Genomic DNA, 26658 nt, shown 5'->3' on the forward strand with positions numbered 1-26658 from the left:
GCATCCTTAGACTCGGTCCGCGATGATAAGAAGCCAATTGTTTGCGGTTTGGCAAACGGTTAGCCTCCACCCGGGCCGCTTTCATTGCGTATGACCGGTCCGGACAAGATATTGAATAACGAAACGAGATAGGAATAACGATCGATTGCGTTAGTTTACAGGATGCTCATACTTGTTTTTCTCATTCCATTGAAGCATTCTCGCAAACGCCATTATCGTGGGCTCTCGCCGACGCCGGAACGCTCGACGGGGAGTTCGACCGGAAGTTCCACAGTTATCAGATCGATGGGAGCGGGACTGATTGATAAGGTCCGGCCAGAAAGGGGTTGGTTAGTTGGGACCCTGAACAAAATCTGGACAAATATCGATAAGGAAGAGAAGTGGTCTGTATCACTCTGGACCGATGGGCGTGGGACTCTTGGAGGAAGAGGAGGACGAGCCATGATTTCCTCCGAAATCGTCCCATTTCCCATTCAGCTACGTAGTATATAATTGCAATGACTCCTCTACGTAGAATCAATTCAAACAGTATATACCCTACCTGTTGATTCCTTGTTCGGGACGCTTTTTTTGTTTACACGCCGTCAAGATGACTGCTCCCGACTTCTTCCCCCACCCTGAGCCCACTCAGTCGTACTGGTTGACGCACGAGGATGATCTTGCAAACCACCGAACGACCGAAGAGCTTCCCCAGGAGGCAGACTATGTCGTGATCGGGTCTGGCTATGCTGGAACCACGTCGGCGTATTATCTCCTCAAGGACGAGAAGTTCCGTCCCTCGACGGTGATTCTCGAGGCCCGCAGTGCTTGCTCTGGTGCAACCGCCCGAAATGGTTCGTTCTATTATACCTATCGTAAATAAAAAAAAATGATGATGACGGATGGGCTGACAGTAAAAATATAGGCGGCCATTTGAAGCCAGACTGCTATCTCTCATTCTGGACGTATGCGAAAATGTTTGGGCCGCGGACCGCAGCGCAATTAATCAACCATGAGATTAAGCACCTAAAGGAAATCAAGAAATTGGTCGAGGAGGAGAACATTGACTGCGACTTCCATCTCACGCGAGCCATTGATGTGTTTCTGGACGAGCGGGTCTCGGTGCCCACCATTCAGGCGTACAGGGAAATGGTCAAGGCCGGCTATCTCGATACGTCGGACATTGAATTTTGGGCCAATCCCAAGGAAGCCGAGCAGGTATGACATCTCCCCTGCACATTGAGAAATAAAGCGTGTTCAATGGACGAAGAAAAAAAGAAGAGAACAAAAAAAAAAAGCCAAACGGGATATTGACTGACAGGAAATCTCATCCAGGTCTCGGGCATGAAAGACGCGCTGTGCGCGTTCTCGTTCACTGCAGGCCACATCTGGCCGTACAAGTTCATCATGCATCTCCTCCGACGGGCCGTCGAATGGGGCGCGAACCTGCAGACCAACACGCCGGTGACGACTCTGTCCGAGAAGCCCGACGCCGAGGGGCGGTGGACGGTGACCACACCGCGGGGCACGATCCGCGCAAAGAACGTGGTGATTGCAACCAACGCCTACACGGCGGGCATCATGCCCGAGTTCAAGGACAAGATTGTGCCTGTTCGGGGAATCGCCGCGCACATTGCGGTGCCCGAGGGCCAGCGGCCGCCGCACCTGAACAACTCGTACGCCGTGCGGTTCGGGCCGAAGCAGTACGACTACATGGTCGTGCGGGCCGACGGCAGCGTGGTGGTCGGGGGCGCCAAGCAGAAAGTCCTGCTGAGCGACAGCAACTGGGAGAACGTGACGGACGACTCGAAGCTGATTGAGGGCGCGGACGAGTATTTTGACGGATACATGCAGCGCCATTTCAACGGCTGGGAGGACAGCGGGGCCACCACGACAAAGATCTGGACAGGCATCATGGGCTACTCCAAGGACTTTATGCCCTTCCTTGGCCGAATGCCCGGCAAAAGGGGCATCTGGCTCAACACGGGCTTCACCGGCCACGGCATGCCCCGCATTCTCTTGTCCTCGGTGGCGCTCGCGGGTCTCATGAAGGGCGAGGTCGACGACCTGTCCCACACGGATATCCCGTGGCCGTTCTGGGCGACGGAGGAGCGAATCAGGAGCACGGAGAGTGTGGTCCAGAGCTATATGGCTGGCGACAAGCACAATGGCGAGAAGAAGAATTAATCGGTCATTGGAACTATGAAAAGAATTTATGTGTTGGCATTGGTTTATTTAGTTTTTGCATTTATTTGGCATCATACCAGGGGCGGGTTGTGTTTATTTTGTTCTGGATATAGTTTTACGGTTTGTTCATTTGTAGAATGAGATGTAAGATAGATAGAATAGTACGGTCGACAAATTTATCTGATTCATTCTAGATGCATACACTTGTTCGACATAATATTATCATTCTGACACTTTGCAGCTTCCTTGTCGAGACCAAAAAATATAAAACATGCTTCGCAATACATCCTGGCCTAATCTGTCTCAGACAAATTCTACATACACTGAACTTCCCATTACAGGACGGCATATTGGAATAAGAGATTGGATAAATTCATTTTAAAATACTTATATGACTATCAAAATGCAGCTGAGACACACAGCTATGCAAATAACTCATAACCAGTCGAACAACAAACGCCGATAATGCAAACGCTATAATCTATTGTGTAGCGCCTTTTGACTTTGCAATGAGTGCGTCTGCCATCTCGACAATGGTCACACCCTCTGCATCATACTTTCCAAAGATGTCGTAGCAAGGCTCCTTTTCGCCCTCGGAGCAGTATGCAGTTTTGAAGCTATGAACATATTGGTCAGCTCTTCGTCCCATTTAAGGCACTTTAACGTCGGAAAATGCAAGATAAAAGAACACAAATTAACAACTGAGGGAAATGAAAGAGGAAAAAACGTACCCAAACTCCCTAGCAGCCGACGCATCCCAGCTGTGGGCCGCTGCAAACCAGACCTCTTGCCCTTCAAAGCGGCCGAGCATATTCTTATACGCTTCCGGCGCGGGCTTGGACAGACCGAGGGTATCACACGAGAGAATACTCTCGGGCGCCATCTCGACACCCGCGTCCTGGAAATATCCCAGAATGCGCTTCGCGTCTCCCGTAGTGAAGCACCAGACCGTGAACCCGGCATCGCGGAGCTTCTGCATGGCCTCTTGCAGTCCCTGGCGGGGGCCCAAGTGGCGCCAGCCGTCCAGACAGGCCTCGACGTCCGCGTCGGTCGCGAAGGCGCGGGGCTCCTTGATGCCCGAGAACCACAACATGCGGTAGAAGAGCGATTTGAAAACGTGCTGGAAGGACAGGTACCGCCCCGTCATGCTCAGGTAGGTGTATTCCCGCTCGGCGACCTCGGTCCAGGTGTAGCCAAACAAACGTGGTTTGATCCCCGCGGCGAGCATCTTGTCGCCGAGACGCGCCTCAATGGCGGCGAAGAAGCGCTCGTAGGTGAAGCATGTGCCGACAATGTCGAATACGACGTGTGGCATTTTGATATATTTCAATGATAAAGTACCCTTTAACGGGATAACCGTAATAGAGAAAAATATATATATATATATATATAGATTTATGGAGAGATTAGAATAATGAATTGGGATAGTGGATTGGATTGTGTTCAGAGCAGTCCCAAGAAGCAGGCTATTGCGTGTTCAATTGCAAGCCCTTTTCAAAAGTGCCATATCAATGCTGCATACATGTTGATATATACAAAACCCCACAAAGTACGGCCTCCGCCTGTCACAACAACACGACGATAATTCGACCGTCTTTCAAATGGAGTGAGACCGATAAGCAGCGCCGACTCCGGACCGGATAGGCACATGCAGCAACTATCGCATTAGAGTACGCCACATAAAGGACGAGCTTATCGAAGGAGCCAAGAATGTGGGGATCATATGGCGTTGCTCTTATCGTGTCAGGAGAAGCCCCACTTGCGTAAAGTTGCGGAACCGGCAACGGGCTAAGGGGAAAGGGGAACGTCTGATACTGTGCATACTGTACATATAAGCAGCACGATATCAACAATGATGCAAGGTCTTGTCCGATAAAGGTATCGTGAATTAAAGCTAACTCGTAATATTCGCCGACGAATACATGGTTTACCGGAGCAGGTGGTTAAAGCCATGTGAGAAACAGGGGAAGTGGAAAGGAAACGGAGATGATTGATAGGCGTGCAGTGGTAACCAAGTACCTCCGGATGAAATGATAAGTGTACGGAGCTACACGATCTGATAACGCGGCCGAGGGGCCTGACCGGACCGGTCGGGGGAGTTGCCGATGGGTTCAAGTTCGACCAAAGATGGAGGTTGTGCATCTTCGAGCAGGTAATTCGGAAGGTGTTTCATCTGACCTGCAAATGCCCACTATGCCAACTATGGCCGCGGCCTCCTTCATCTATCATCATTGCTCTCGCTGTTGGTTGGAGCATATTTATCTGATCGAAGTCCTATGTTATTAGCGCAAATATCTCGATTTCCCCCCTCAACCCCTGATGGTCTACAAGGAGGCATGTGAGCCCCACACCTCATTGAGACTCAACGAAGACGTTCACTACACACAGTCATCGCACATGGAAACAGATAGTTAAGTCTTAAAAGACTTTTATTTTTTTTAATTTTAATAAAGAGACGGTACAGTTGCTTTGGTGCCAAATCAATGGATTGCACCATCTTCCAGGAGCATCCAGTGGTCGCATACAACTATAGCTTTCGCTCCTCCCATCAGTACGACGAGTGACGACAGTATAGGTGGGATGGCTGCGAGAGATAGTTACAAAGCTATACAGTCAAAACAAAGAAGTGCAGTGGGGTACTTTCTGGCAACCCCCCCATTAGATCCTCTGGCTGAGAATGTTTTAAAACAAGCAAAAACGTAGACTATAAAATCAGTATGCATCCCCTGCTGATAGATTCGAGATATAATAATAATTGATCCAGGGGATGCTGCGTTTGAAAAGGAAAAGTTCAGACTCAAAAAAAAAAAAAAAAAAAAAAAAAAAAAAAAAAAAAAAAAAAAAAAAAAGGCGTTATTACTGCCGATAGAATCAAAGGGGAGAAGAAAACGTGAGCGCCCAAAGGTAAAGCTCAAATGAAAAGAGGTTGCATCTATCGATGCGTGCCCTTGGTGGTGTGGCTCATAATAATTGGAGCCCCGCCTCAACGTTGAAGTAAAACCCATCAAAGTCAAACGCAGTTATTTTCAACGCCCGCTGCCAATAAAATAAGTATTTCACAGATAGAAGAGTGGAGATATCGAGAAGAGCCAAAATTGCGCTGTCCGATAAGCAGTCGTGGCGTCAGAAACCGATTTTATCGACCCGATTATTGGATTCGCCCACAATCGAAGCCGACCAGAGAAAAAGTTGTGAAGGAATTGGCCGCGCTACACGAACAACGCATCAAAAGTGGCAAAATCTGCGTGTCATCTCTTGTGAGACTGACTATTTGTAGCCCATTATCAGCTCTCTTTTGACAGCTTGATGGTCGGGTTTCCCAAAGTCAGAACCGCTCGAAACACCGCAACACATCGCGCTGGTGAGTTTCAGAAGAAGAAAAAGATTGAGACAAAGAAAAACTAAGAAAGAAAGCAAGCAAGATTGAACACTGTTGCCTGAAACCTTGCCCCGATCGTTACAACTATTCGTTCGTAACCGTAATGGTATCTCTAAAAACGCCACCGACAGCAAAAGCTCCGTCGCCCAATACACCACGTGAAGAAAGCAACAATAAAAGGGAAAACGCATGTTTCAGCGTCTTCATACGATTCAACCAAGAGGAAATTTCATCATGATATCGTCTCTTCCCAGTTGTGATCGTCAATGAATGATGTCCATTCCTTTTCAATGCCTGGCGTACCCGAGCCCATGCTTACTTGCTCACCGCCCAAAGTCGGCGGAGCTTTGGAGGGCACGGAAAAATCGCCGCCACTAGTGTCCAATCCGAGGTGAAGTGGTGTAGGCAAAGATTCTGTGTTGGATGAATCAGATAGTTGCGCTTGGTCGGATGCCGATGACAGAGTGAGATCGCTGGGTGCGAGCGTTGCAGTAACATTCTCGGAGTGTGCCTTCATGTTGGTGCCTACCGGCGGTGGGAAGCCGTAAGAGGGTTGCTGCATATAGGCAGACCCACCCATAAGCATGGCCGAGTACGGATCAGCTGGACCAAAGGCAGGGCCGAGCATAAACTGAGACTCTGCAGGCAAAGTTGGGGTAAACGGGCCATAGTCGTTGGCCGCATCAACATTCCCAAAAGGATATGGAACACCGTACTGCGGTAACATCGGGTGCTGGGACGGTGTGTGCTGAGGCTCCGACTTGGGCGACTGAATCGAAGCTGGAGTGGGTACTTGGGTGGGAACAGGCCGGGGCGTTGTCGCCGCGGAAGAAGTAAACTGCGCGGGCATAGACATACGACGGCTGTCCGACGGATCAAGCACAGGTGTCGGAGGATGAGATGCCGCTGCTGATTGTGGGTTGGCAATAGAGCTGGAGCGACCTGCAGGCTGTTGATGGGGGTATCCAGCGACTGGTACAGCTGGATTAGGAGGCGCTGGTTGGTATGAGGGATTGAAACCTTGCCAGTACGGAGGGTACATCATCGGAGAGGGATACGTGGGTTGATTATTATGCGGAAAATTTGGAGCCTTGGGATAGTGCTGCGCATAGGACTGGCTGACGGCTTGCTCAAGAGCTGTCCTCATCGCAACGTGGTTGGTGAGATAGGCAGCCAGGCGACGATTGAAATCGGTGGAGCTTGTCTGCAAATGCGCAGTCAAGCGCCGATATTGAGACGGAAACCCGTCGTCTTCTTCCTCATACATTTCTTCGTTGACCACATCCTGTTCGGTGACACGCAGCGAACGACCGGTTCGTCGCTTGTGTATTTCGGAAGCACGGCGGGCAGACTCAACACGAGCCTCAAGGCTTCGGTCGCTACGTCGAGAAGCGGCAATATAAGCCCTGAGATGGGGGGATTAGCAAACAGTACACGTATATTCAGCTCGACGAATTGGAGATGAAAATTGCAGCATGCGTGGTCTCTCGGGAGAGGAAGAAGGGGAATATTTTCCTACCTCTCTTGATTCTCTTCATGAGTTCTCTCGGTCTTGACGGCCTTTGCAGCCGGCGTAGTGCGTATTGGAGGCATAATAAGCGATGATACGAGAAAACAATTTTACTTGCTCGCGGCAGAGATGGGAAGATCTCAAGAACGAAAACACATCAAATGAGAAAGATAAATTGATGGTCGCGCTCGCATATAGCACGAAACGTAAAAGTATGCCGAGGTGCACCTATCACACATATAACGTGAGGCACACAGCAATTTGTCGCTCGAAGAAATAATAGCGGCAAACAGCTCCTGGCAGAAAAGGTTGAATCTGAAACCTTTCGCAACGGAAAAAGAAAATAAATAAATAAAACAGGAACGGAATGAACCGATTAACCAAGTGTTCTGATCGAAAGATCCAAATACACGAGTAGAGAAACTTTGTGTGAAGTAGAGGTAATTACGATACTCTGTGTGGCGGGAGAGGGCGAGTGCCAGTCGGTGGGTTGAGAGTGTTGCGAGCTTTGAAGTACTCCGTAGGCGTAGGCCGAGGGCGAGTGGAGAGGAAGCAGCAAGGTAGCAGTGAAGACGACCAGCGACCGAGTTCAAATAGAAGGGTCAGCGATCGCCCAGATTAAAACCACGCAAGCAGAAACGTTCGTAATAATGCGCGAAACTGCAATGGTTTTTTCCGTAAAGTTGGGAAATTTGTGTCGAGATGGGTGAGTATGGGAAAGTTAGAAATCGATTTGACAGAGACTCGATCGATGCCAAGCTCGACGGGGCCAAAGGTGGAGGTCGGATCGATCTGAATCGGACTCTCAGAAGCGATGCGGTTCGATGGGGCAGAAGGGGGGGCAGAAGGGGGGGCAGCTGGTAGAAGTAGGAAAAGCGGCCGCCTGCTAAAAGGAAAAGAGTTTCCAGCTAAGTTTAGCCGGATGGTTGAAAGCAAAAAAGAACGAAGGCAAAGAAAGAGAAAAGGTGCGACCGCAATCGACGGCTAAACTTGGTCCGCCCGTGGCATGCGCCACCCGATCAACTGCGCGTTCTCGGTAACTGGAACACGGTACAGTACTCGAGGTACCACTGATAGAAGAACGATGAATGCAAATGAGATCTGCTTGCTCCTTGCAATAGCTGAGGCGAGAAATCCGTTGGTTGCAAATCGTAAACCCTTTAGATAACCAAACCAGATGCACCCAGAATATTTAAAACCGCAAAAGAACGCAGAAATGGTATTTTGCTGATTTGTCGATTTCAGAAAGAGAAGGGCCAGGCTGTGGCAGATTGGACTTTCCCAGGATGCGGGAGGGGATGAGATGGGATGGGAGGAGGGATTGATAAAGGAAAAGGTAACTGTGTCTGTGGGAGCACGGGGTCGTCGGGAAGTGGAGGTGGGAAATGAGGAGGAGGAGGGTGGCTGTGAGGCTAACGCACATGAGGGCCCAAGCATGAAGATGTTGTGGAAAAACCATCAGCATGCGCATTTAGCATGAGCCTTAACATGGCCTGTGTCATTGTCGCAGAGGGCCATCGTGGCCGAGGAGAAGGGGGGAGCACAAAAGTCCACCCAGCTTAGCTTGAGAAGACGGCAGATGGAGGGGGGCCACGCACTGCCTGCAGACACACAACAGAAAGGCAGAGGGGACTTCAAGGTACCGATACCAAAAGGGGCGCTCCAAGGCCGCTCCAATAATATCAAAGAGGGCCAGGGTTCACCGGTTGCGCTCGACATGGCCTGTTTCCTATTCGTTCCCTGGCCGGCCCAGGGCACAACCGTACAGACTCCGAGACGTAGGTAAGTTGCGTTCAACTTGTGTTATCCCGTCATTCTGGTAAGCCCAACTTTGGAGGCTGCCGGAAAAAAGGCCGGAGCCGTAGGATAGCCGCAGCACAAGAATGATTGGAGAATTGATTGGAAAGAAAAAAAAAAAGAAAAGATTGAGCCGAGGTAACCGTAGATGGGACATTGTTTGCTCGTAGCTTACCCCCTTTGATGCCTATTTCGGACAATTTTCTTCTTCTATTTCTGAGCCATTCGTCATGATCGTACCGTGAAATAAAGAGTAAGAACACTTATGGTACGAGTGCCATCACAAAACATTGGACCGTTCTTTTCGATGGCAGAGAAGGAACGGAACCCATGACATAGCGCACGAATCTTTAGTGGGCGGGGGAAAGGTCTCGAGTTACTGTCAGACCCGCTAAGGGTCCAAGATTGGCGGGAAAGGTTGTTGCTAATTAGTTAGCCCAAGTAAGCTGACCTCCCCGATTCCTGATTGAGTCCACCCTCTGCCCTTTTTGATCAGAACACAGAAATAGTGGAAGGAAGGTGGGAAAGAGGAAACACAAGGCAGAAAAGAAACAATACTCATGTGCCAATGGTCAATTCAATATCCCGTGTCAGGGCCAAAAATTGATATCGACCTTCGTTCATATGCTATGGGCACTTTGGTAAAGCAATTCGGCTTATGAATCCAACCGCACGTCCTGATATGGCTAGCTTTGCGGGCTGGCCCCAAACAGATTAGCCTCTTAATACTCGCTAATCCGAGCAAAGAAAAGCTCGCAGTTAGTGAGGAATTAGCGCCAGATTGACGCAACTCGCCAATCTCAGTCGATCCGCGCCGCCGAGACACATCGATCGAAACTTGACCGTTCGAATGGCGATCTTAACGATGCCCGTTGCCCCCCATAAACTCTCCGTAAGCACATTCATACGTACCTCAATTATTGAATCCAGCTTCGAATTGTATTTGGTGCACCTTTGATCCATGGTTCACAGACAATCAAATGACCAGCCAATACCGCCCGACTGATCCGTGAATACGTTGCAATCATATCAACCCCGAAGAAATAATCGGATCTCTCACTCATCATGACGTCGTAGTCATTTTCCAAATCCAATGTGAACAATATTCATCTTGTGAGATTTGCTGCGTCAATGGCCTTAGGGTATGGCTGTAGGTGCAACGAAATAATGTGGATTCAGTGCCTAGCCACAGTTAATGCTAGCACTTTCAGTAAAAGTAACCACGCAGTACGAGATATGTGTCGCAGTGCTTAGTAAAGGAGATGGAACCATACTATTCTTCACACATCTATAGCGGAATTTTAGAAATGGAATTTGGAATTGTCGATACCAAAATACGTTTCTCCTGGGTTCCAAACCATCCTCGACCTTTGCTCCCATCATCTGCACGTCAGACAACCAGATGCCGACAGCATTGCCGAGGACCGGGCTAAACCCTTTCTACGCTCACTTGATCAATCGACGTCGATCCCGACCTTCGGGGTCTTCCTACAGAACCTTCGATTACGGTCAAACATAAAGCCGATTAGGATGAGGTCAGGGGTGACACTCTTCATAACAAGAGGAGCGGAGCTAAAGAGACGGGGCAGCGGAAGGAAGTTCCTCCGACCTGTGCTTGCCGAGGTCATTGGTTTCAGGGAAAAAGGCCACCAAGGTCATCGTCAACCCACGGTACCACTGCCCGGCTAACAAGCGGAAAGGTTCTTGGAGGGCTTCGGGGTAAATATAATCACAATGAAGCGTTATACTCAGTACAGGTCGAAAGGACTACGAAGGGCCAAAACAGCCATGAATTCAGCTAAGCACCTCCCTATTGTGGGGTGGCACTTCGGTTATCTATTTACTGCTTTCGCGTCACTACCCATCGTCCATTAGCTGTCCCTTAGCTATGATTCATAACTCTATATTCAACTAACGAGTGCTAAACAGCTCTGGCTTTGATTGCCTGCATAGCATCAAAATACCCTCACTTCAATCCATGTGCAGCCCGGCCTTTTGCAATTACCTCCAGGCACTTAGCCACCTTCTCTCTCCCTTTCAGTGCCTTGAGCCAAGCCGTATACCTGGGGAATTTTTCTTCCAACCTATCTGCTTGACCAATTTCGTGCAGCAAGCCTTCACCGATGACAGCCCAAGTGACAAAAGACAGATCGGCATAGGTACATTTGTCCCCGACGAGCCATCCGGTGCCATTGCGTGCAAGCCCTTCCTCCAGAACCCCAATCACTCGCAGAATCTCTTTCACATATCGCTCAATGGCAGATGGGAGGTTTTCAGGGTGGAAACGGGCAAAATAAGTTGCCTGGCCAAAGTAGGGGCCTTGGCCTGTTCCCATGCTCAGCTTCATGGTTGACATCGAGCAGGAAGAATTATTACTTACCAGACACCTGAAACGCCAGCCATTGATGACACAGGTGCTTTTCGGGGCTTCTTTCGTAGGAAAGGCTGCCCTTTCCGTCATATTGTTCAATGAGGTAGAGTATGATGGCTGCGGTCTAAAGGGCAATCGACTTTTAGCTCCTTCGCTTCGGTGGATCAGCCACGGAAAATAAAGATAGATACCTAGCTTACCTCCCAAAGAATAATACCAGTGTTCGGATCTTCAATAGCAGGGAGACGGCCGTTAGGGTTCACCTTGAGATAGTCAGGCTTCTTGACATCTTGGAACTCGACCATCTCGAGGTTGTAGGTGACTCCAAGCTCCTCGAGTAACATGCAGATTTTCCTGTTTCGTTTATTAATACCCAGGTCAATGCCACGGATGGCTCGATCAGAAACTCATTATAACTGACCATGGGTTGGGGCCACCCCAGTGACCCCAGACTTTAATTGGTTGCATGGACATGTTTAATCAAGATAGAGGGTAGCAATATCTCGGCTCAGAGCAGTTCGTGATGCTGCAGACTGGGTTCTGTTTTTTTGAGAACTAGAACGATACGCTACAGATGGATTGCCAGGCCCATTTATATAGACAGAGAAATTGATAGATATGACTATCATTGTTGCGGTTCGAAATCATCTGTCCGTCGCTTGCAAGGATTTACCAGGGTCCAACATATCCAAGGGCAGGAGGCTCATGGAAAGTAAGTCATCTACATTGAATCCTGCCTGAAGGAGATGTTTTGCGAGGATTTTAGCGCAAAGAATTCATCGAAAAATGGGGCTTTTGGAACTCTCTCCCGGATTACAGTATTTTCGTAGTAATACCGGCCCACGAATGATTACCGATCAGAAATTTTTGTAATAGCAGAACTCAAACATGGATGCATCAGCAGCCATGATATCAAATTTCATTCTAATTGATAAACCAATAGAGGATATCAAGAATTATTACTGAACAATGCATGTTTTGGTAGAGTCGGTTAGATAGGAAAACACTAATAGGAATAGCGCCCGTCCTTGCGAGAAATTTAGCGCGAGCCCCGTTTGCGCCGTGACCATTGACCAGCTTCAACGGTGACATCTCACCCGGATTTGCTCAGAATTGTTACTCCGATAGGTCTCGCTGAGCAATACTTGTCATGATGGTTAATCCTGGTCATGCAAGTAGGAGTTGCACGACCTGCAAGCTGCGGAAAATTCAATGTGACCTGACTCGCCCCGCTTGTCGACGTTGTACGAAATCAGGCAGAGCTTGTCTTGGATATGGAGCAAGACAGACGGACCCGACTGCAGTGTTTCAAAATTCGACGATAAACGCAACAGAATTAAATACGTTTTCCCCTAATTCACTAGAAGGCACACGCAAAGTCTATGACAGATCAGGCCTGATCAAGGCATCCACAACTGCCGTTTCATTTCTGGAAGAATTGCTTATGGGAACCAGCGAGTCGGAATGCCAGCACTTAATTAGCCCCCTGACGAGGGTGCAAATTTCAGGTGATCAAGCACTATCTACCGTAAATGTGATTCAAGAGTGCCTTCAATGGCTAGGCCGACGCGAGCAGTCCACGGGACAACGAAGAGCCCTCCTTGCCAAGTATGGAGCTGCAACTCGAGATCTGAGAGTGACAATGTCCTCATCCCCATACTCACCTACCTTGGGAATCGCTGCATTTCTCTTTACATTATATGAAGTATGCTCTGATTTGTCGTCTGCAACTGCAAATGTTGATCACGGGTATAGATGATTGTCAATATTGATTCAGAGGACCACACATGGCAAATTCACCTCGGAGGGCTTCTCAATATCTTATCCCAGCTACCTTCATATCAAGGAGATGATCAAGTTCAAAGTGTACAGCTTGCAATTGAGATTGCTAATTCTGAAGGTGACCCGTTTCAGGCACTTGCAAGCCACGACATGGGAGATATCGCAAAAGCCTTTGTAATCTTAGACATCGCAATGCTTCGTCTGCGTCAGGTGGCAGAGGATCTCGAAAACTTGTGTCAAGAGGTGAAGACTCCGCGAAAATTAGACGTGCAAAAGCTTCGAGCCTCTATCAAACACATCCAAAGGAACCTCAACTTGTTTCCAAAAATCTGTCAGAGCCTGAATTTTGACATTGCCGAGATGCATATTGATGATATATTGGGAAACGTAAGATCCCATTGCAATTATTCCGACAGAGAACTGACTCTTGCCTAAGCATCTTCTATTGGCACGGGTGAACGACTACCACTGTTTACAAATAATCACCTCCGACTTGCTTGTAGAGACCGGGAGATATGTCTATTCAAATGGAAGCTTTGAAAAGTCCAAGGAATACTCAATTCTCTATGGCATCATTCACCAGGCAACACGAAGCATACGTGCCGCAGTCCCTGGAGTCCTTCATAGAACCGCCGCCCAAACCCAGGATTATGACAACAGACCAATGAAGCCCTTGATAAGTGGCTTACTGGTAGTTTGGCCGTTATGCTGCTGCTACAAAGCATCGGAATTATCTCTGTCACAGCAAGATTGGATTCGAGACACCCTGTGGTCGATCGGAAGTGACGGATTCATCCCTAAGGCCTCGGCATTGGTACGCATCTTAGCCTGGATACATCTTAGAATAGGTCTAACTTTCCTAGGCTCAGTCGCAAGGAGCAAATGCCAAATGGACGGATGTTTTAGCAGGATTGCTTCTCGTCCGCGTGGCCACTTCGGGCGAGCTCCGGTGTCTTGTCGGCTGTAGTGGGCCGCTGTAACAAGAATAGAGGATTAAAACCTCGCATTATTTGACGAGATCTTCCTCGAGCCTGTACTCTGCCTTCCAATGCGAAGTTTACGCCCATCTGGAATTATTCAGGCCCCATCAAGGGCACCTGAACCTGCTAACGGGATTCCTGTCAAAAACAACCACATGCCAATAAAGTGCAAGGCCTCAAGATAGGTCAACTTTTACAGGAATACTATGCGAATCCAGCGCCTTTCACCCTCGAGGATGAACAGAAAAGAGTCCTGGTTTGAGCGGTCAGTGAGAATGAAGACGAGGCCGTCGAATGGATCGATAGTCTGCAGCGACACCAGAGCCCAGTTTCCTGGCCAGCTCTTCTCCTATGCCATCCTGCCGAACATCACAAGACTAGAGTGGTTCTGAGGTGGCCATGAAAACTAAGTATACTGAGAAAATCTTACCAGTTCATCACATTGTATAAGCGGTGCGAGTGAATCGAACCGATCTAGTAGATTTAGTCGGTTTGTATACGAGTACCCTTGGACCGGGGTGCTTTTTTAAGAGCAGCTTCAACATGAGGGAATGGCTCATCACTATTATTGTGAAGATCATATCCTTCCAACGTGCGAGCAAAAAAAAAATAAAAATATAATAATAAGAATAACGTGAGCGACAAAAGAGTTCGGATGCCCCGTCTTCTCATTCGAAGAACGGTTGAGGCATCCTACATCTCTACCCCTTTCCCGGTGCGGCCTCATCCAGGGGCGCCCCTCAGGCAGTTGGAAATAAATTCCCAGCTGCGATTGTGGCTACACCCCGACTCGAACTCACCTCGTGAAATTCCAGAACGTTGACAGAGCTGTTACCACTCTGCCACCGTCCCTTCTGGTACAGATGGGTAGTAATTGACTTGGTATTAAACGTTTGGTTGACAGTGAATGAAAATGTCCGGCTAGTGAATCAGGGGCTGTGGACTGCGGTAGAATATCCGATGCAAACACAATGAGACAGGAACGTTCAGCTACTTTGGTCATCAGCTCCTTTATGATAGGAACTCCCGCATTCAGAAGGGAATGCATCTGATTAATGTCTACTGCATTACTCCTAAGGCTTACTGCACGCCTCGAAAACCTGCCTTCAAGCTGAGTATCAGAGAAAAGAAAGAGAATAATTGTTATATTCCTTAGAAGCCATGCTGGTGGGCAACCACCATTCCAGATTGGAGCGACATATCGAGGTTTCTCGAATCCCGAGTGGGGTGACGTAGCTCAATTTGTTTCTGCCGTACGGTTCACATATAGATGCCACTGAATCAGTTGCAAACGCATGATTTTAAAGCAACGTGGAATCATTTTACTCTCCGTTGCGGGTAACACCTCAATCCAATTACGAGCAAGACGGATGCCATAGAGAAAGACATCGTCAGCTCGTCAGCTCAAGCGATCCCGTGGCTTAGGCTTCGAGATCTGCGAAGCTTCAAGCCACACTGTCATGGACCGTGTCCAGCCTCCTCAGCCATGTTATTCAGATCTATTCGAGACCATATGATTCTTATTACTGTGATACCTATCGCAAACTAATTACCCCGGCGATCATGCGGTAACGTATCCACATATATTGATACGTGTAACACTCAAGGCCCCCGGAGATGCTTCCATCCTCTTAGCCCATCCGTCTGCTCCGGAAGTATGCAACGCAAGTGGTCTAGCTAGATAGCTTAGTTCACTGGTGACGGAAGCATACCCGCCCTCCTCCTTCTTGTATCCCGCGCCTTAGACCATTCAATTGATGTCTATGATTCACAATTTTCTTCTCTCATTGGTCTGCAGATCCAGTAAGTGTGGGGTTTCTGGCTAGTTTCGTTGACGGCTCGCGAATCTCGTTCAGATCTCGTCTAACCCTGCCAAACGCCATTTTGCCACGCCGGGGCGCGCGATGCCCGGAAAGTATATTATTGCATCACGTCGGCTCGCAAATTGGGGAGCGTAGGATGACTAGACGACAGCTTTTGTCCAACGGAAAAAAGGTTTACGGGACCATTAGTTGGTACAGGAAACCTAAAGCATCGCCGCGATCCGGTGCACGCAAATGATAGAGTAGGCCAAATAATGGAAGCCAGACTGCGTCCATCTCTCTGCACCTGCTGACAGAATTCATGCTAGAAATGCGTATTACTGAAGCGATCTTTTATCCCCATGGTACTGAAGGCCGAGGAGAATGTTCCCTACGGTAGGTACCTAAGGTAGGTATTGAGCCCAGAATACGGGGTAAGCTTCGCCCCCCGCTTTGCTGCAAATTGGAGCCGGCTCCGACCAATGGAAGACTTGCATCGTAAGTCTAGACTCTTTCAACCATACGTGGGAAGGAAGAGATAGCCCAGAAAAGTAACAACTGCGTTGCACCAATGCGGAATATCCCAATTCTTTTTCCCTGTACGCGTGGCTGTTATGCAATGCTTTGACGCTGCATTACACATACAACAAAGGGTTTCAATTATGATGTAACTGAGGTGCGGTGAAAGAGTCGAATAATAGAAAGAATTCACTAGCTTTAAAGTGTCAATTTAATGATAACATCGTCCTTTTGACTTGAATCCGCATACGGCGCGTAGCACTCTTCCGGATCAATCCTGACCGACCCTGGGAGATGTTTCTCCACCCCTCCAATTCTCAACTTCTTTAATGCTGAAACCCGCCAAATTTATTATCAACCAATCTGTCTTAGATTGGCTGCATCCAGATCATCACCTGAAGACAATTGGAGACAGTCAAGACAAAGTGGATACGGTCACAAGCTTTAGCCAGTTCCAGAAGGCAGAGTGTTCCAATTTTCGGCGTCGCAAATCTTGAATCCATGATCCTCGTAAAGCTACGCCTTCTTCCTGCTTTGTATTGTTCTATGCCTTCCTCCGCATGATGATAACCCCCGTGGTTTCCAACATAAACAGACAATTTGAACCAAGACTTGAAAGGCTGAAAGTCGCATACCGTTAAGCGCCACGTTAAGCCAGTGCAAAATGATAACCATTGTGATGGAAGTTATGAAATGGAAAATGGTGTCATAATTTATTAAGAGAGAAGTGAGTATCAGAAAAGAAAAATAAGAAAATGGATGAGAACAAATAGGTAGAGAAAAGACCAGTGCCTTTCAAATTGGAAGAATCGAGATAAGGCGTTGATTGGAAACAATAAAGCAAGCTCATTCAAGGAGAAAGAAGTAAAAGTGAAATGGAGAGAGCCATAAGGGATAAGTTTTAATGCATGATAAGATAGGTCTGGGCCTCTTCGCATTGTCGCCTATTACATATCTGATTTTGGTCTACTTACCAGAAGTAAGCGGACCATCTCATTGACTTTTCCCATGTGTGTACATCAGATATTGATCTTCGGTATAACTTAATAGAACAACACAAAACGAACGGCCGGCGCTCCGTGTTGTGGATGAAGCAGAAATCCGTCAAGAAACGTCCGAAAAAGAAATGTATTGCTTTTATAGTATGACGTTCAGCGGATCGGGACCCATTGTCGCGTTATTGCAACGCAAACCCATGAGCCCATGGCTGAAGCTCTCTTCTCACGAGGGTAATTCCAGTTATTTCGGTCTCCCGCCAAGATCAAGATTGAGGAATCGTAATCGTTTTGCAAAGGTGATATCGTCTCTTACAAGAGGGAGTCGAGCCTGGTAAAGACACTCAGACAAGCTGCCACAACCTAACTCCGAAGTAAGTGTCCGCGCCAAACGAAGCTCCTGAAAAATGGATGGTCTTTAAAAAGCAACGTACCTCTAGCTGAAGTTCACGATCCTTAGCGTTGTTAACTTCATCCGCAACGGCTTGTCCAAGATTTGCCCCGATACCTGCCGTTACGCCTGTTTTCTTGCCAAAGGGCCATTGGGAAAATTCAGCCAGCAGTTCGTCCACCTGCGCAAAAGCACGTTCTCGTGCCTCGTGACTAAGAGTTGCCAGAGCGTTTTCGAGTACATTGGCCGCATACGCTGCGCACACCATGGCAATCGTCCTGAGGTATCTAAATTCCATTTCCTCAGGGAATAATTGAGTACCGGGTATCACCACTGTCCGGCTTGTCAACATGTTCCTCACTCGCCGTCGGATGTCGTCCTTCGCGCCGCCATCAGCTACAGGATGTGTGGCCATGTCGAATAGAAGGAAATTCCGTTTCTCGGTTCGTAGTATCCCCTTATCCACAAGACCCTTGGCAAGCCTCTCACGGACTTGTTTCAATTGGTAGCCGATCTTCATCAGATTCCACGTTTCACCTGCATCCTCGGAACGCCGCTGTTAGCTCCTCGTCTCAACATTTTATCAAATTGATTGGCACACGCACCGCTCATAAGATCAACCCACGAGCTCACACTCATGGGCTCGCTCGACTTCATCATCTTCAATGCCTCATCTAGCAGGACCTCGCCTGTTAAACTATCGTCAATCACCTCGATGAGTCGATCTGCCAACGGGAAGCGTCGCCGAGACGAGTCTTTCTGCATGCTTATTCGGCCTCGGAAGGCCAGCTCGATTACGATGCATCCTCGCAGCGCATATGAGATGTTGTCATTCCAGAACGAAAGATAACCCTTAATCCCAGAGACACGTCAGAACAATTTTCAGGAGTGAAGTTCCATTTAACTTTTACCCACCTGCTTATCTTTCAGACCGAGTAATAGAATCTCTTCCATTAAAGTGAGCTTTGGCTGCTTGCTCCTCTCCACGTTCTCATTAATGTCCCGAGGGTCGTAGGCAATCTTGTGTCCATTCTCCCCACTGTCGTAGGCCGTCTCCGGAGTCCGGTCATCGTACGCGCCACCTTTGGGTGCAGGAGAGCCGACCCTACTGCCAGAGAGCTCTTCATTTTCTGCTGTGGCTGCGGCAGCTCCACCGCCCCTTCGGCGGGTCAATCCTGACCCAGTTGAAGCCATGCGGAATCTGGCCCTGTATTCGTTGCTGAATCGCTAGCGAGGCCGCGCGGGAGCTGCCAGGAAAGCTACACTTCGACCGCTGCAGACTGCCGTTGTCGTATTGGCTTCCAAATCTTGGCGAAGCCGAGTCAAGGTGATCTCCCTCAGAATGCAAATCACAGCACTGTAGTTGTTAACCGTTTATACCAAGTTGAAGCTCCTAAATTACCCTGCTGGGAGATTTCCCATGGGGTCGGGGGTTGGAATATGCGACATTACGAGGGTAGTCTACAGATCGCCTACTTCGCTAAGCTTGAGCCGCCGCATTTCATTGGTCGCTGAGCAAGGGAGCTCATTAAAGGACAAGAGAAGGACAAGAGAAGGACAAGAGAAGGACAAGTGCTCAAAGGCTTAAGGCAATCAAGCGTTGTATTCTCACGAGGCACATAAGCAGCGTGATCTTAGAGAATGTTTTAATATGCGATGACGATAGTGATTGCAGAACTCCTCAAATGATTTCTGCAGCAAAATAAAAAATGTACATGGTCCCATTCCCAGGAAATAGCCATTCATTCGCTGCTTGCACCCAGAAAAATTCTCCCTTAACCTCTTTGCTATCCGAAAATTATATATTTTAGTGAGCTATATCAGGATTAGCTGGTGGATATCCTGCACAAATGGATGTAAGAAAATTACCGTCCGGCTGAGACAAGATATATCCAACAGCATTATCAACTTGAACGATGTCAGCAGCTTGATTGATGGAAGGTAAGAGGGGAATCATAACGTACTGCTGTGGATGGCATCGGCCTCCTTGTCGGGAATTTCAATGCTGAATTCCTGTTGAATTCTCGATTAGATACACCGTCAAAAACAAGCTTGACGGCTTCGACAAACCTCCTCAATTGCCATAACAACCTCCACAGTGTCTAAGCTATCCAACCCAAGATCGTTTGCGAAGTGAGAAGTGGGTGTAATCTAGGAATGTCAATTCGTTTCCGATCGTGGAAAAAAGCCGGCAAAAGGTCATTGTACCTTCGATGCATCCTTGACCTGAGTCGGAGGTTAGAAATGAAATTGCTTTCTCAAATTCAGTCTGTAGCACAAACCTTGTCAAAGTTTTTCAGCAGATCAACAATTCTTCCCTCGACTTCGTCCTTTGCTAGACCAGCTGGTGCCGAATAGCATCGCACAGCTTGGAATGAAACAGCTGGAGTGAAACGGGTAGACAGGGCGGATGGGGCCTGGAAAACGGGACGGACAAAAGTGCTTTGGCTGCGAACAGCAAGCTTCGAGACGCCACGAACGGACCGTAGAACAGCTGATCTGAACATGATGAAGGTTTTAAGGAATTGTTTCGAGGAAAAGAACGACAAATTGACGAATGCAAGAATTACCGCGGGCAGAATCGATGATGCTGATGGCTCGGGGAAGATTCGCCAGGAATAGTCGGTCACGTGATAAACAAGCTCGTCGGCGTTGTATCTCTCGAGCCAATCAAATGATCGAGAATCTACATTATTGGGCCTACTCGACATCACCGGTCTCAACCATCGCTTTCCCCACATCTCACTAGCCACGGGCCACCTCGATAACGATGGCATCTGGCAGACCCTTAACATTGTTAGAAGCACGGCTTCGTCCGTCATCTACAACGTTTTCAAAATTTCCAATTTCAACAAGCAGGCTTTCTCCGATTGCATTCTTCTCATCAAGCGTATTGCGTGGTGCCACCCCATCTGGTCCTCCGCCAGCAGGGTTCCGATTAGCGCCAAAACAACGATGGGACCAAAGCAAAGAGAGCTCTCTAGACAAAGCTGGCACATATTTTCTTATGACAGAGATGCTGAGAGGCATGTATGTCGTGTTGGAGCAATTTTTTAGGCCGCCGTAAGTCAGCCGGGTGTTGTTATTGTTAATTCATATTATCAGAATTTCTAATTTTAGTATAGCTACACCATCTACTATCCATTTGAGAAGGGGCCAATTTCACCACGTTTCAGAGGCGAACATGCGCTGCGAAGATATCCAACCGGTGAAGAGCGATGCATTGCCTGCAAGTTGTGTGAAGCAATCTGCCCGGCGCAAGCTATCACTATCGAAGCCGAGGAGAGAGAGGATGGCAGTAGACGAACAACCCGATACGACATTGACATGACCAAGTGTATCTACTGCGGATACTGCCAGGAAAGTTGTCCAGTGGACGCTATCGTTGAATGTGCGGCTTTTCCGTCTAATTAAAAACAGTGATGACTTTTTTTTTTGCTAATGACTATTCAGCACCAAACGCCGAATACGCGACTGAGACTCGTGAAGAGCTTCTCTACAACAAGGAGAAATTGCTGGCAAATGGAGATAAATGGGAACCCGAATTAGCTGCTGTAGCGAGAGCGGATGCTCCATATAGATAAACTGGAGGCCTTCGAAACAGGAAACAGGGCAATTTTCAATGTTCATATATCGCCCCTGCAAACTCCTTTTAGCATTAAGCAAGTTATTCAGCGAAAGAAATCCCAAAGCAAGTCTCAATGCATTAAGCAACCATGCCCCAAACTTTTAGCGCCATGCCTAACAAAAGTTATGCCATCGGTGAAATGGATAGTTCAAGCTCTTGACTTAGCCTTGAAGCTTCCCTCAAAGCCAGGCCGCTTCACCTTTTTCCCTGGTTTGCCGGCCTTCTTTCCCTTTCCCTTGCTACCCTTTTCTTCCTTCCTCTTGCGTAAATTCTCTTCTCTCTTTCGTTGCCGCATTTCCTTGCCCTTCTCGACTCCTTCTAAGCGCTCATTCCAGGCCTTTTCACTCTTCTTCTTGGCTTGTTCCTTGCGCTTTAGAGTCTTTTTAAGTAAGGCAGTGTCGTCTCGAATTTTCTCGCCATGAGCACGCTTCTTCGCATTGAGCCAAAGGTCCTTTTCTTCAATGTCCGCACGCTTATCTTCGTCGTAGCCGTTCACCCGAGCCTGCTTGCTCTGGGCTGCCTTCAGAGCAGTGTACGGGTCTTGCGGGCCCCTGCGCTTGCGAATGTCCACGATACCAGATCCACTTGGGTCCAACTGTTGTCCCTCGCCAAACGCGATACGTCCAAATGAGAAATTCTGATCCTGTGAATCGTCTGCAGCTCCAAAACTGCCTGCATTGGACGCGGTAGTCGGCGAGTTTAGGCGCGAGAGTGTTTCCTCTCTAGCCAATTGCTCTGCCTCTTTGGCCTTTTGGCGAAGTTCTTTTTTATGAGTCCTTCGTTGCTCCTCCTTGCGCCGCCTTGCCTCCATCAATTCCTGACGATTTTTTGCTGGAGCGCCATTGATTCCATCCGCCTTTCGAGCAGCGCGCAATGCGTCAATCCGGGCCTGTAGTCGTGATTTAAGCTCTTCGGGAGCGACCTTTGGCTTTGCCTGCTTTTCTCCAGCCGCACTCTTGCTCTGCTCATCCTTGTCGGTAGACGGAACAACAGACGAGGTCGAGGATGCGGTTGATCCCGGCACCGACTGGTCAAATTCGTGAGAACCGGGTGCTGGCGAAGACGAAGCAGTGGACTGAGTCTGCCCTTCGCCGGCTAGTCCATCTATATCAATCCTCTCCATATCGGCAACAGAATCGTCATCATGAGGTTCCTCTGCATCTTCGTGGTTGACAACTTCATCTTTGTCATCTCCATTTTCCGGCACAGATTTTTCTTCCTCTTTCCGGGCCTTTTTGGCCTCCTGTTTCTCTGTTTGGGCTTGAGCGCGCGACTTCTTTCGCTCCTTCTTCTCCTTCCGCTTCAGAGCTTTGTTAGTTTTCTCCTCTGTGGGGTCCGATGTCTGTTGTTCCTCTGTCTGTGTTGCATCTTCGTGAGACTCGGAGTTGGCATCTTTTTTCTGTTTCTTTGCCCCCTTGTTCCCCTTCTTCAAGCCCTCTTTGGGCTGTTCGCGCTCAATTCCTTCAACATCGTCGAAACCATCCAAGACATCCCCGCCTTCCTCTTCCCGCTTTCGCTTTCGTGCGTTTTCATCCATAATGTCCTTGGCGCTTTTGGCGGAGTCAGGATCGAGTTTTGCTCGCTTGGCTTTCTGGGCCTCGTCCTTGGTTTGTTTCTTCTTCCGCCATTGATCCTGTGTCCATATCATAAAAAGTCAGTAATGAAACACTACCAGAATCAGGAGCGCTATCATGCAAGGGAAATCTATGGCCTCGAGGGTGCTGCGGATGCAACTAACACTGTTGTCGTCCCCATAGTAATATTTTGCGGGAATCAAAGAAAGTAGACCGTCAAAGGCCTTTGCATGGCTCTTCAGCCGTTCCTGTAGCAAAAACCTCTATTTAGCCCCTCTTGCCATCCAAAGAATACTCAGTTGAAGACATACCTCGAGACTGTCGCTCATGATGCCGAAAAAAAGGCACGAGAAAATAAACTCAATCTGAAAGAAAAATGCAAAGACGACTCAAATAATGTGCAGATCGCCCCTGCCGCCGAACAGACTCAAAACTCGAATAGCAAAGTTTGCTGAGAATACCTCAAGAGAAATCACGTCGGTCGATCAAAAATCTAAAGCGAATGGCTTTGGTGCCTTCCAAAATGAATTATTGCCGCCAAGATTTCACTCGCTAAGACCCGAGCCATGCGATGGCATCAAACCTTCATAATTATTTTTGTGCACGTTCTACATAACTATTTGCGGTTAGTGCTAGGAGTTGAGTCTCCACCACCACCGACGAATCAGAATCACACTAGCCGTTCAAGTAATGACGGCGCTTCATTATCAACTGGCTGTCTTCGCCGGTAATCATGGCATAAAATCCTATAGACATTATATTTTGATATGATGGTTTTGTCTTTTGGATATGTGATCACTGTCTGAAGTGGTCGAAGCATCAATCGCGGTCCCGTCATGAGAAATGGTTGATCAATGGCTTACGTCGGCACAGCTTTCGCGGAGGCAGTGCACTCTCGCTCCGGCTATAATCCTGACGTCTGATCTGCAATGCCTGCATTTCCAGCTCTTCTCAGGGTCTGACATGTATTATTGACAAGAAATATTCTTACTAAAACAGCTATTCGACGTTATGCGTTTCATATGGTTTTACGAACTTAGCAATTTTCGGCATTGATTTCTGAGAACTCATTTTTATCTTGTCATCTCTTGTTGCGAGCAAATATCCCAAGAACGTCTCATCCGAGCTCTGCTAGCAGGCACAAGGAGGTGCTCTTACTCACAATGTCAGCTACTGTGCAAGCCAGGTCGCTCGCTTCTGTGACATGGCTTGCAGCAAATCCACCAAAATATTTAGGCAACTCAAACCAAGCAGTGCAACAACCGCTAATCCTCTATATCGCTCGCGTGCCTGGAAGCAAAGGTACGCTATGCTACGCTTCAGTTCTTTTCTTCTCGTTTACTTTTCTTGTCTTTGTTGTGCCAAGGAAGCATGATGGACACCGTCATGGCGATATTATCTCGTCTAGTTTTTCTTTGTCACATGTTCGGTCTGCATATTTATCTACTTCTCTATTTTCATGAGTTCGCTTTGAAATCATCGTACCTGACCACACTCTTCTAACTCCTCCAGACATATTTTTGACTCCTCTGAAACCACGCCAAAAGGTTGTATCCGCAGAAGATGTACAGAGTTGTCTGTACTATGTCCACGTTGACCGAGAGGAAGATGAATTACTCTCACAACCTTACGAGCAAACGGACAAGAAAAAAGACCCAATAACTCCCTTGGAAGAGCTCCAGGAAGAGCTAGACGAGCTTTATTATGAATTCTGCGGCGCTTCCTCCTCAGGAGACCAAGGAACGATACAGAATCAGCAAAGATCGCCAGTAAAACGAAAGCCTGTTGGCGGTTCAGCCAACTCTCCTGCACCGAGTAAACCAAGCCCCCTGGCGCCCCATGGCGAGAATCAGACAAGGCGACCTCTAGGGCCGCGTCCGTTTCTTTCTCAGTCAGAGACCAGTAGCTCGCCATTGCCGTCCGATTCTCCACCAAGGATTCAGCGCCGTCCCGTGCGTCCCCTGTCAGAAGACAATCATCATGCCGCAGGCGGTCCTCTAAGCACATTTACTGAAAATGGGAAAGATGATGCTCTTCTATCAAAAGACCCGAGAGGATTTCAGGACGAGCTGCGTGCTGCACAGCCACCAAGTTTACCGCCCAGAAATGTTAATGCTCCAGAGGTCGCTCCGCGGTACCCAATCAGACGCAGCATATCAGGTCGACCACAGAACGGCATTTCCTTGACTCTCATCCGCCGAGACCCCGGCTCAGGCAGCCAATGGAATGTGGGAAGGGTGACGGTGCCATCAGTATCTCGTCAGTCGAAACGTGAAAACCTGGCACACAACATCGAGGAAGGAAATGAGACCCGACAGTCAATTGGAATTGAAATTACCAATACAGGGTATAACAAATTTGCCCATCAGGACGATAGATTCGCATCCCCAAGACCAAGCATGGAACGAGGACTCTCTGGCACAATCCCTAGAGCTGCCGCCGCAGACGGATCAGTAAATATGCCAACCCCGGGAGACTCGCCAGGCAATAATTTCTACCGGACCCTTCAGCTCGAGGAGGCCGAACCGTGGAGGCAGAAAGTAGCAAGCGTGGTACGATCGAATAGTCAACGCAATTCTCTCTCTCTTCCCTCAACTTATGGCGAGGATCCCTACGCGCCTCGAGACTCGAGGAGTTTAGAAAACGTGGTGTCCAACAAGAACCGATTTTCCCACGACTACGCTCGCGAACCCCGAAGAGATCGTTCTAGTTCTTTCAGCAGGAGCTACACGTTTCTGAGCCCATGGAATGGGTGGTGCAGGTTCTCGACCGGCCTAAGCGGAGGAAACCTTAAGGTTCGTACTCCAGCCACTCAACCCTCGAGAATCTACCTCAATAACCTAACACTTCTCCTTTCCTTTCTAGTGTCGCCACGACCTCGTCGCAAGCAATACGGGCGTTCCCATTTCTTCTACGATTGTCAGTGAATTACGCTTCAACCTTCCCAGTGCAGCAGCAGCGAAATCAAATTTATCCTCGCCCACCAAATCCTTTCTCCCATCTACTATGACCGCGTCGGACGCAAGTCAGAAACGCTCCTCCTTGTTTTCGGCCCGTCGACACCGCAAGAGCAACTCCTATGACCCTAGCATTTCCCGCCATCTTGATTCTTCTTCCCTCGTCCCCGCAGACAGGGACGAGTCTGAGCGCTTGGACCTGTCTCTCGGCCAGGAGCTCGCGGGCGGTGGGTTCGGCGGGAAACAGGCCAAATTAGGAAAACTCATTATCGAGAATGAAGGATCGAAAATGCTCGATCTTTTGGTTGCTGCCAATATAGGGTTATGGTGGAAGGTGTACGATCGTTTGGTTGATCCTGTTGGCTAGAGCTCCCATTGACGGCTACATGTCGGTGCATCATACCGTTATGGGATTTGGATACTTCATTTCGAATTTTGTCCTTGTCATTTCTAAGGGCTCTCGGTCAATGGACGCGACAAGGAGAAAAGTGCTCAAGTTCAGAGAGTATCCCTGCTTGGACAACGGTATCTTGGGTTCAAGCTCTGAAGATCGAAGCAGGCGAACCGAACCGGTACAGTGGATGCGGCCCATATTCGACAGAGTTGGGCGCAGGCGGAGCAACAACGCAAGCGATTTTCCTTGCGGCCGCTTCATTGACTAAGGCATTTTGGACATTGTAAGGCTGGAGTTATGGAGCCTCAAATCTCTCGAACACACTCAAGAAATTAATATCCTGCAATATAGTTTGTATTTTAATGAACCGAAAAAAAGGCTTTTATATGAATAAAGCGATGAATCCAACTCCT

At 48.4% G+C, this 26658-nt stretch overlaps 11 protein-coding genes across 11 annotated transcripts; 4 read left to right on the forward strand and 7 right to left on the reverse strand.

Moving 5' to 3' along the window:
- Window positions 1-589: 589 nt before the first annotated feature.
- L228DRAFT_279149 (FAD dependent oxidoreductase) lies at window positions 590-2333 on the forward strand (the record flags this gene model as incomplete). Its single annotated transcript, XM_018335649.1, has 3 exons — window positions 590-833; window positions 905-1197; window positions 1315-2333. 3 exons carry the CDS (start codon window positions 590-592, stop codon window positions 2164-2166), a joined length of 1389 nt encoding a protein of 462 aa, XP_018191435.1. The 3' UTR covers window positions 2167-2333.
- A 238-nt stretch (window positions 2334-2571) lies between these two features.
- L228DRAFT_279150 (HAD-like protein) lies at window positions 2572-3563 on the reverse strand. The gene is made up of 2 exons (XM_018335650.1): window positions 2898-3563; window positions 2572-2783 (listed from the first exon to the last, which is right to left on the reverse strand). The coding sequence occupies exons 1-2, from the start codon at window positions 3479-3481 to the stop codon at window positions 2648-2650; spliced, it is 720 nt and encodes a 239-aa protein (XP_018191436.1). The 5' UTR covers window positions 3482-3563; the 3' UTR covers window positions 2572-2647.
- Window positions 3564-3600: 37 nt separating this feature from the next.
- L228DRAFT_242264 (hypothetical protein) lies at window positions 3601-4100 on the reverse strand. The gene has a single exon (XM_018331401.1). It carries the CDS (start codon window positions 3814-3816, stop codon window positions 3661-3663), a length of 156 nt encoding a protein of 51 aa, XP_018191437.1. The 5' UTR covers window positions 3817-4100; the 3' UTR covers window positions 3601-3660.
- A 1374-nt stretch (window positions 4101-5474) lies between these two features.
- L228DRAFT_628 (hypothetical protein) lies at window positions 5475-7588 on the reverse strand. The gene is made up of 2 exons (XM_018336783.1): window positions 7065-7588; window positions 5475-6951 (listed from the first exon to the last, which is right to left on the reverse strand). Exons 1-2 carry the CDS (start codon window positions 7136-7138, stop codon window positions 5778-5780), a joined length of 1248 nt encoding a protein of 415 aa, XP_018191438.1. The 5' UTR covers window positions 7139-7588; the 3' UTR covers window positions 5475-5777.
- A 3079-nt stretch (window positions 7589-10667) lies between these two features.
- On the reverse strand, window positions 10668-11721 carry L228DRAFT_257404 (glutathione S-transferase). Its single transcript, XM_018333980.1, has 4 exons — window positions 11645-11721; window positions 11424-11577; window positions 11233-11347; window positions 10668-11177 (listed from the first exon to the last, which is right to left on the reverse strand). Exons 1-4 carry the CDS (start codon window positions 11695-11697, stop codon window positions 10819-10821), a joined length of 681 nt encoding a protein of 226 aa, XP_018191439.1. The 5' UTR covers window positions 11698-11721; the 3' UTR covers window positions 10668-10818.
- Window positions 11722-12578: 857 nt separating this feature from the next.
- On the forward strand, window positions 12579-13985 carry L228DRAFT_279153 (hypothetical protein; the record flags this gene model as incomplete). The annotated part of the gene is made up of 4 exons (XM_018335651.1): window positions 12579-12928; window positions 12979-13392; window positions 13442-13819; window positions 13869-13985. The coding sequence occupies exons 1-4, from the start codon at window positions 12668-12670 to the stop codon at window positions 13983-13985; spliced, it is 1170 nt and encodes a 389-aa protein (XP_018191440.1). The 5' UTR covers window positions 12579-12667.
- Window positions 13986-17613: 3628 nt separating this feature from the next.
- Window positions 17614-18886, reverse strand: L228DRAFT_207319 (vacuolar protein sorting-associated protein 74; the record flags this gene model as incomplete). The annotated part of the gene is made up of 4 exons (XM_018329716.1): window positions 17614-17664; window positions 17736-18229; window positions 18298-18544; window positions 18608-18886. 4 exons carry the CDS (start codon window positions 18884-18886, stop codon window positions 17614-17616), a joined length of 1071 nt encoding a protein of 356 aa, XP_018191441.1.
- A 234-nt stretch (window positions 18887-19120) lies between these two features.
- L228DRAFT_242269 (putative acyl carrier protein) lies at window positions 19121-20271 on the reverse strand. Its single transcript, XM_018331402.1, has 6 exons — window positions 19975-20271; window positions 19901-19918; window positions 19763-19843; window positions 19657-19705; window positions 19562-19600; window positions 19121-19507 (listed from the first exon to the last, which is right to left on the reverse strand). Exons 1-6 carry the CDS (start codon window positions 20197-20199, stop codon window positions 19500-19502), a joined length of 420 nt encoding a protein of 139 aa, XP_018191442.1. The 5' UTR covers window positions 20200-20271; the 3' UTR covers window positions 19121-19499.
- A 378-nt stretch (window positions 20272-20649) lies between these two features.
- L228DRAFT_215913 (NADH-ubiquinone oxidoreductase 23 kDa subunit) lies at window positions 20650-21273 on the forward strand (the record flags this gene model as incomplete). The annotated part of the gene is made up of 3 exons (XM_018330101.1): window positions 20650-20755; window positions 20818-21083; window positions 21146-21273. Coding segments are annotated over exons 1-3 (450 nt in total), but the record flags the coding sequence as incomplete, so codon positions are not given.
- On the reverse strand, window positions 21147-23410 carry L228DRAFT_242271 (SURF6-domain-containing protein). The gene is made up of 3 exons (XM_018331403.1): window positions 23206-23410; window positions 23059-23142; window positions 21147-22953 (listed from the first exon to the last, which is right to left on the reverse strand). The coding sequence occupies exons 1-3, from the start codon at window positions 23221-23223 to the stop codon at window positions 21469-21471; spliced, it is 1587 nt and encodes a 528-aa protein (XP_018191444.1). The 5' UTR covers window positions 23224-23410; the 3' UTR covers window positions 21147-21468.
- Window positions 23411-23805: 395 nt separating this feature from the next.
- Window positions 23806-26658, forward strand: L228DRAFT_242272 (hypothetical protein). Its single transcript, XM_018331404.1, has 3 exons — window positions 23806-24196; window positions 24407-25689; window positions 25760-26658. The coding sequence occupies exons 1-3, from the start codon at window positions 24058-24060 to the stop codon at window positions 26216-26218; spliced, it is 1881 nt and encodes a 626-aa protein (XP_018191445.1). The 5' UTR covers window positions 23806-24057; the 3' UTR covers window positions 26219-26658.

Source organism: Xylona heveae (genome assembly GCF_001619985.1).
Source record: "Xylona heveae TC161 unplaced genomic scaffold L228scaffold_1, whole genome shotgun sequence".
Classification (NCBI taxonomy): Eukaryota; Fungi; Ascomycota; class Xylonomycetes; order Xylonales; family Xylonaceae; genus Xylona; species Xylona heveae.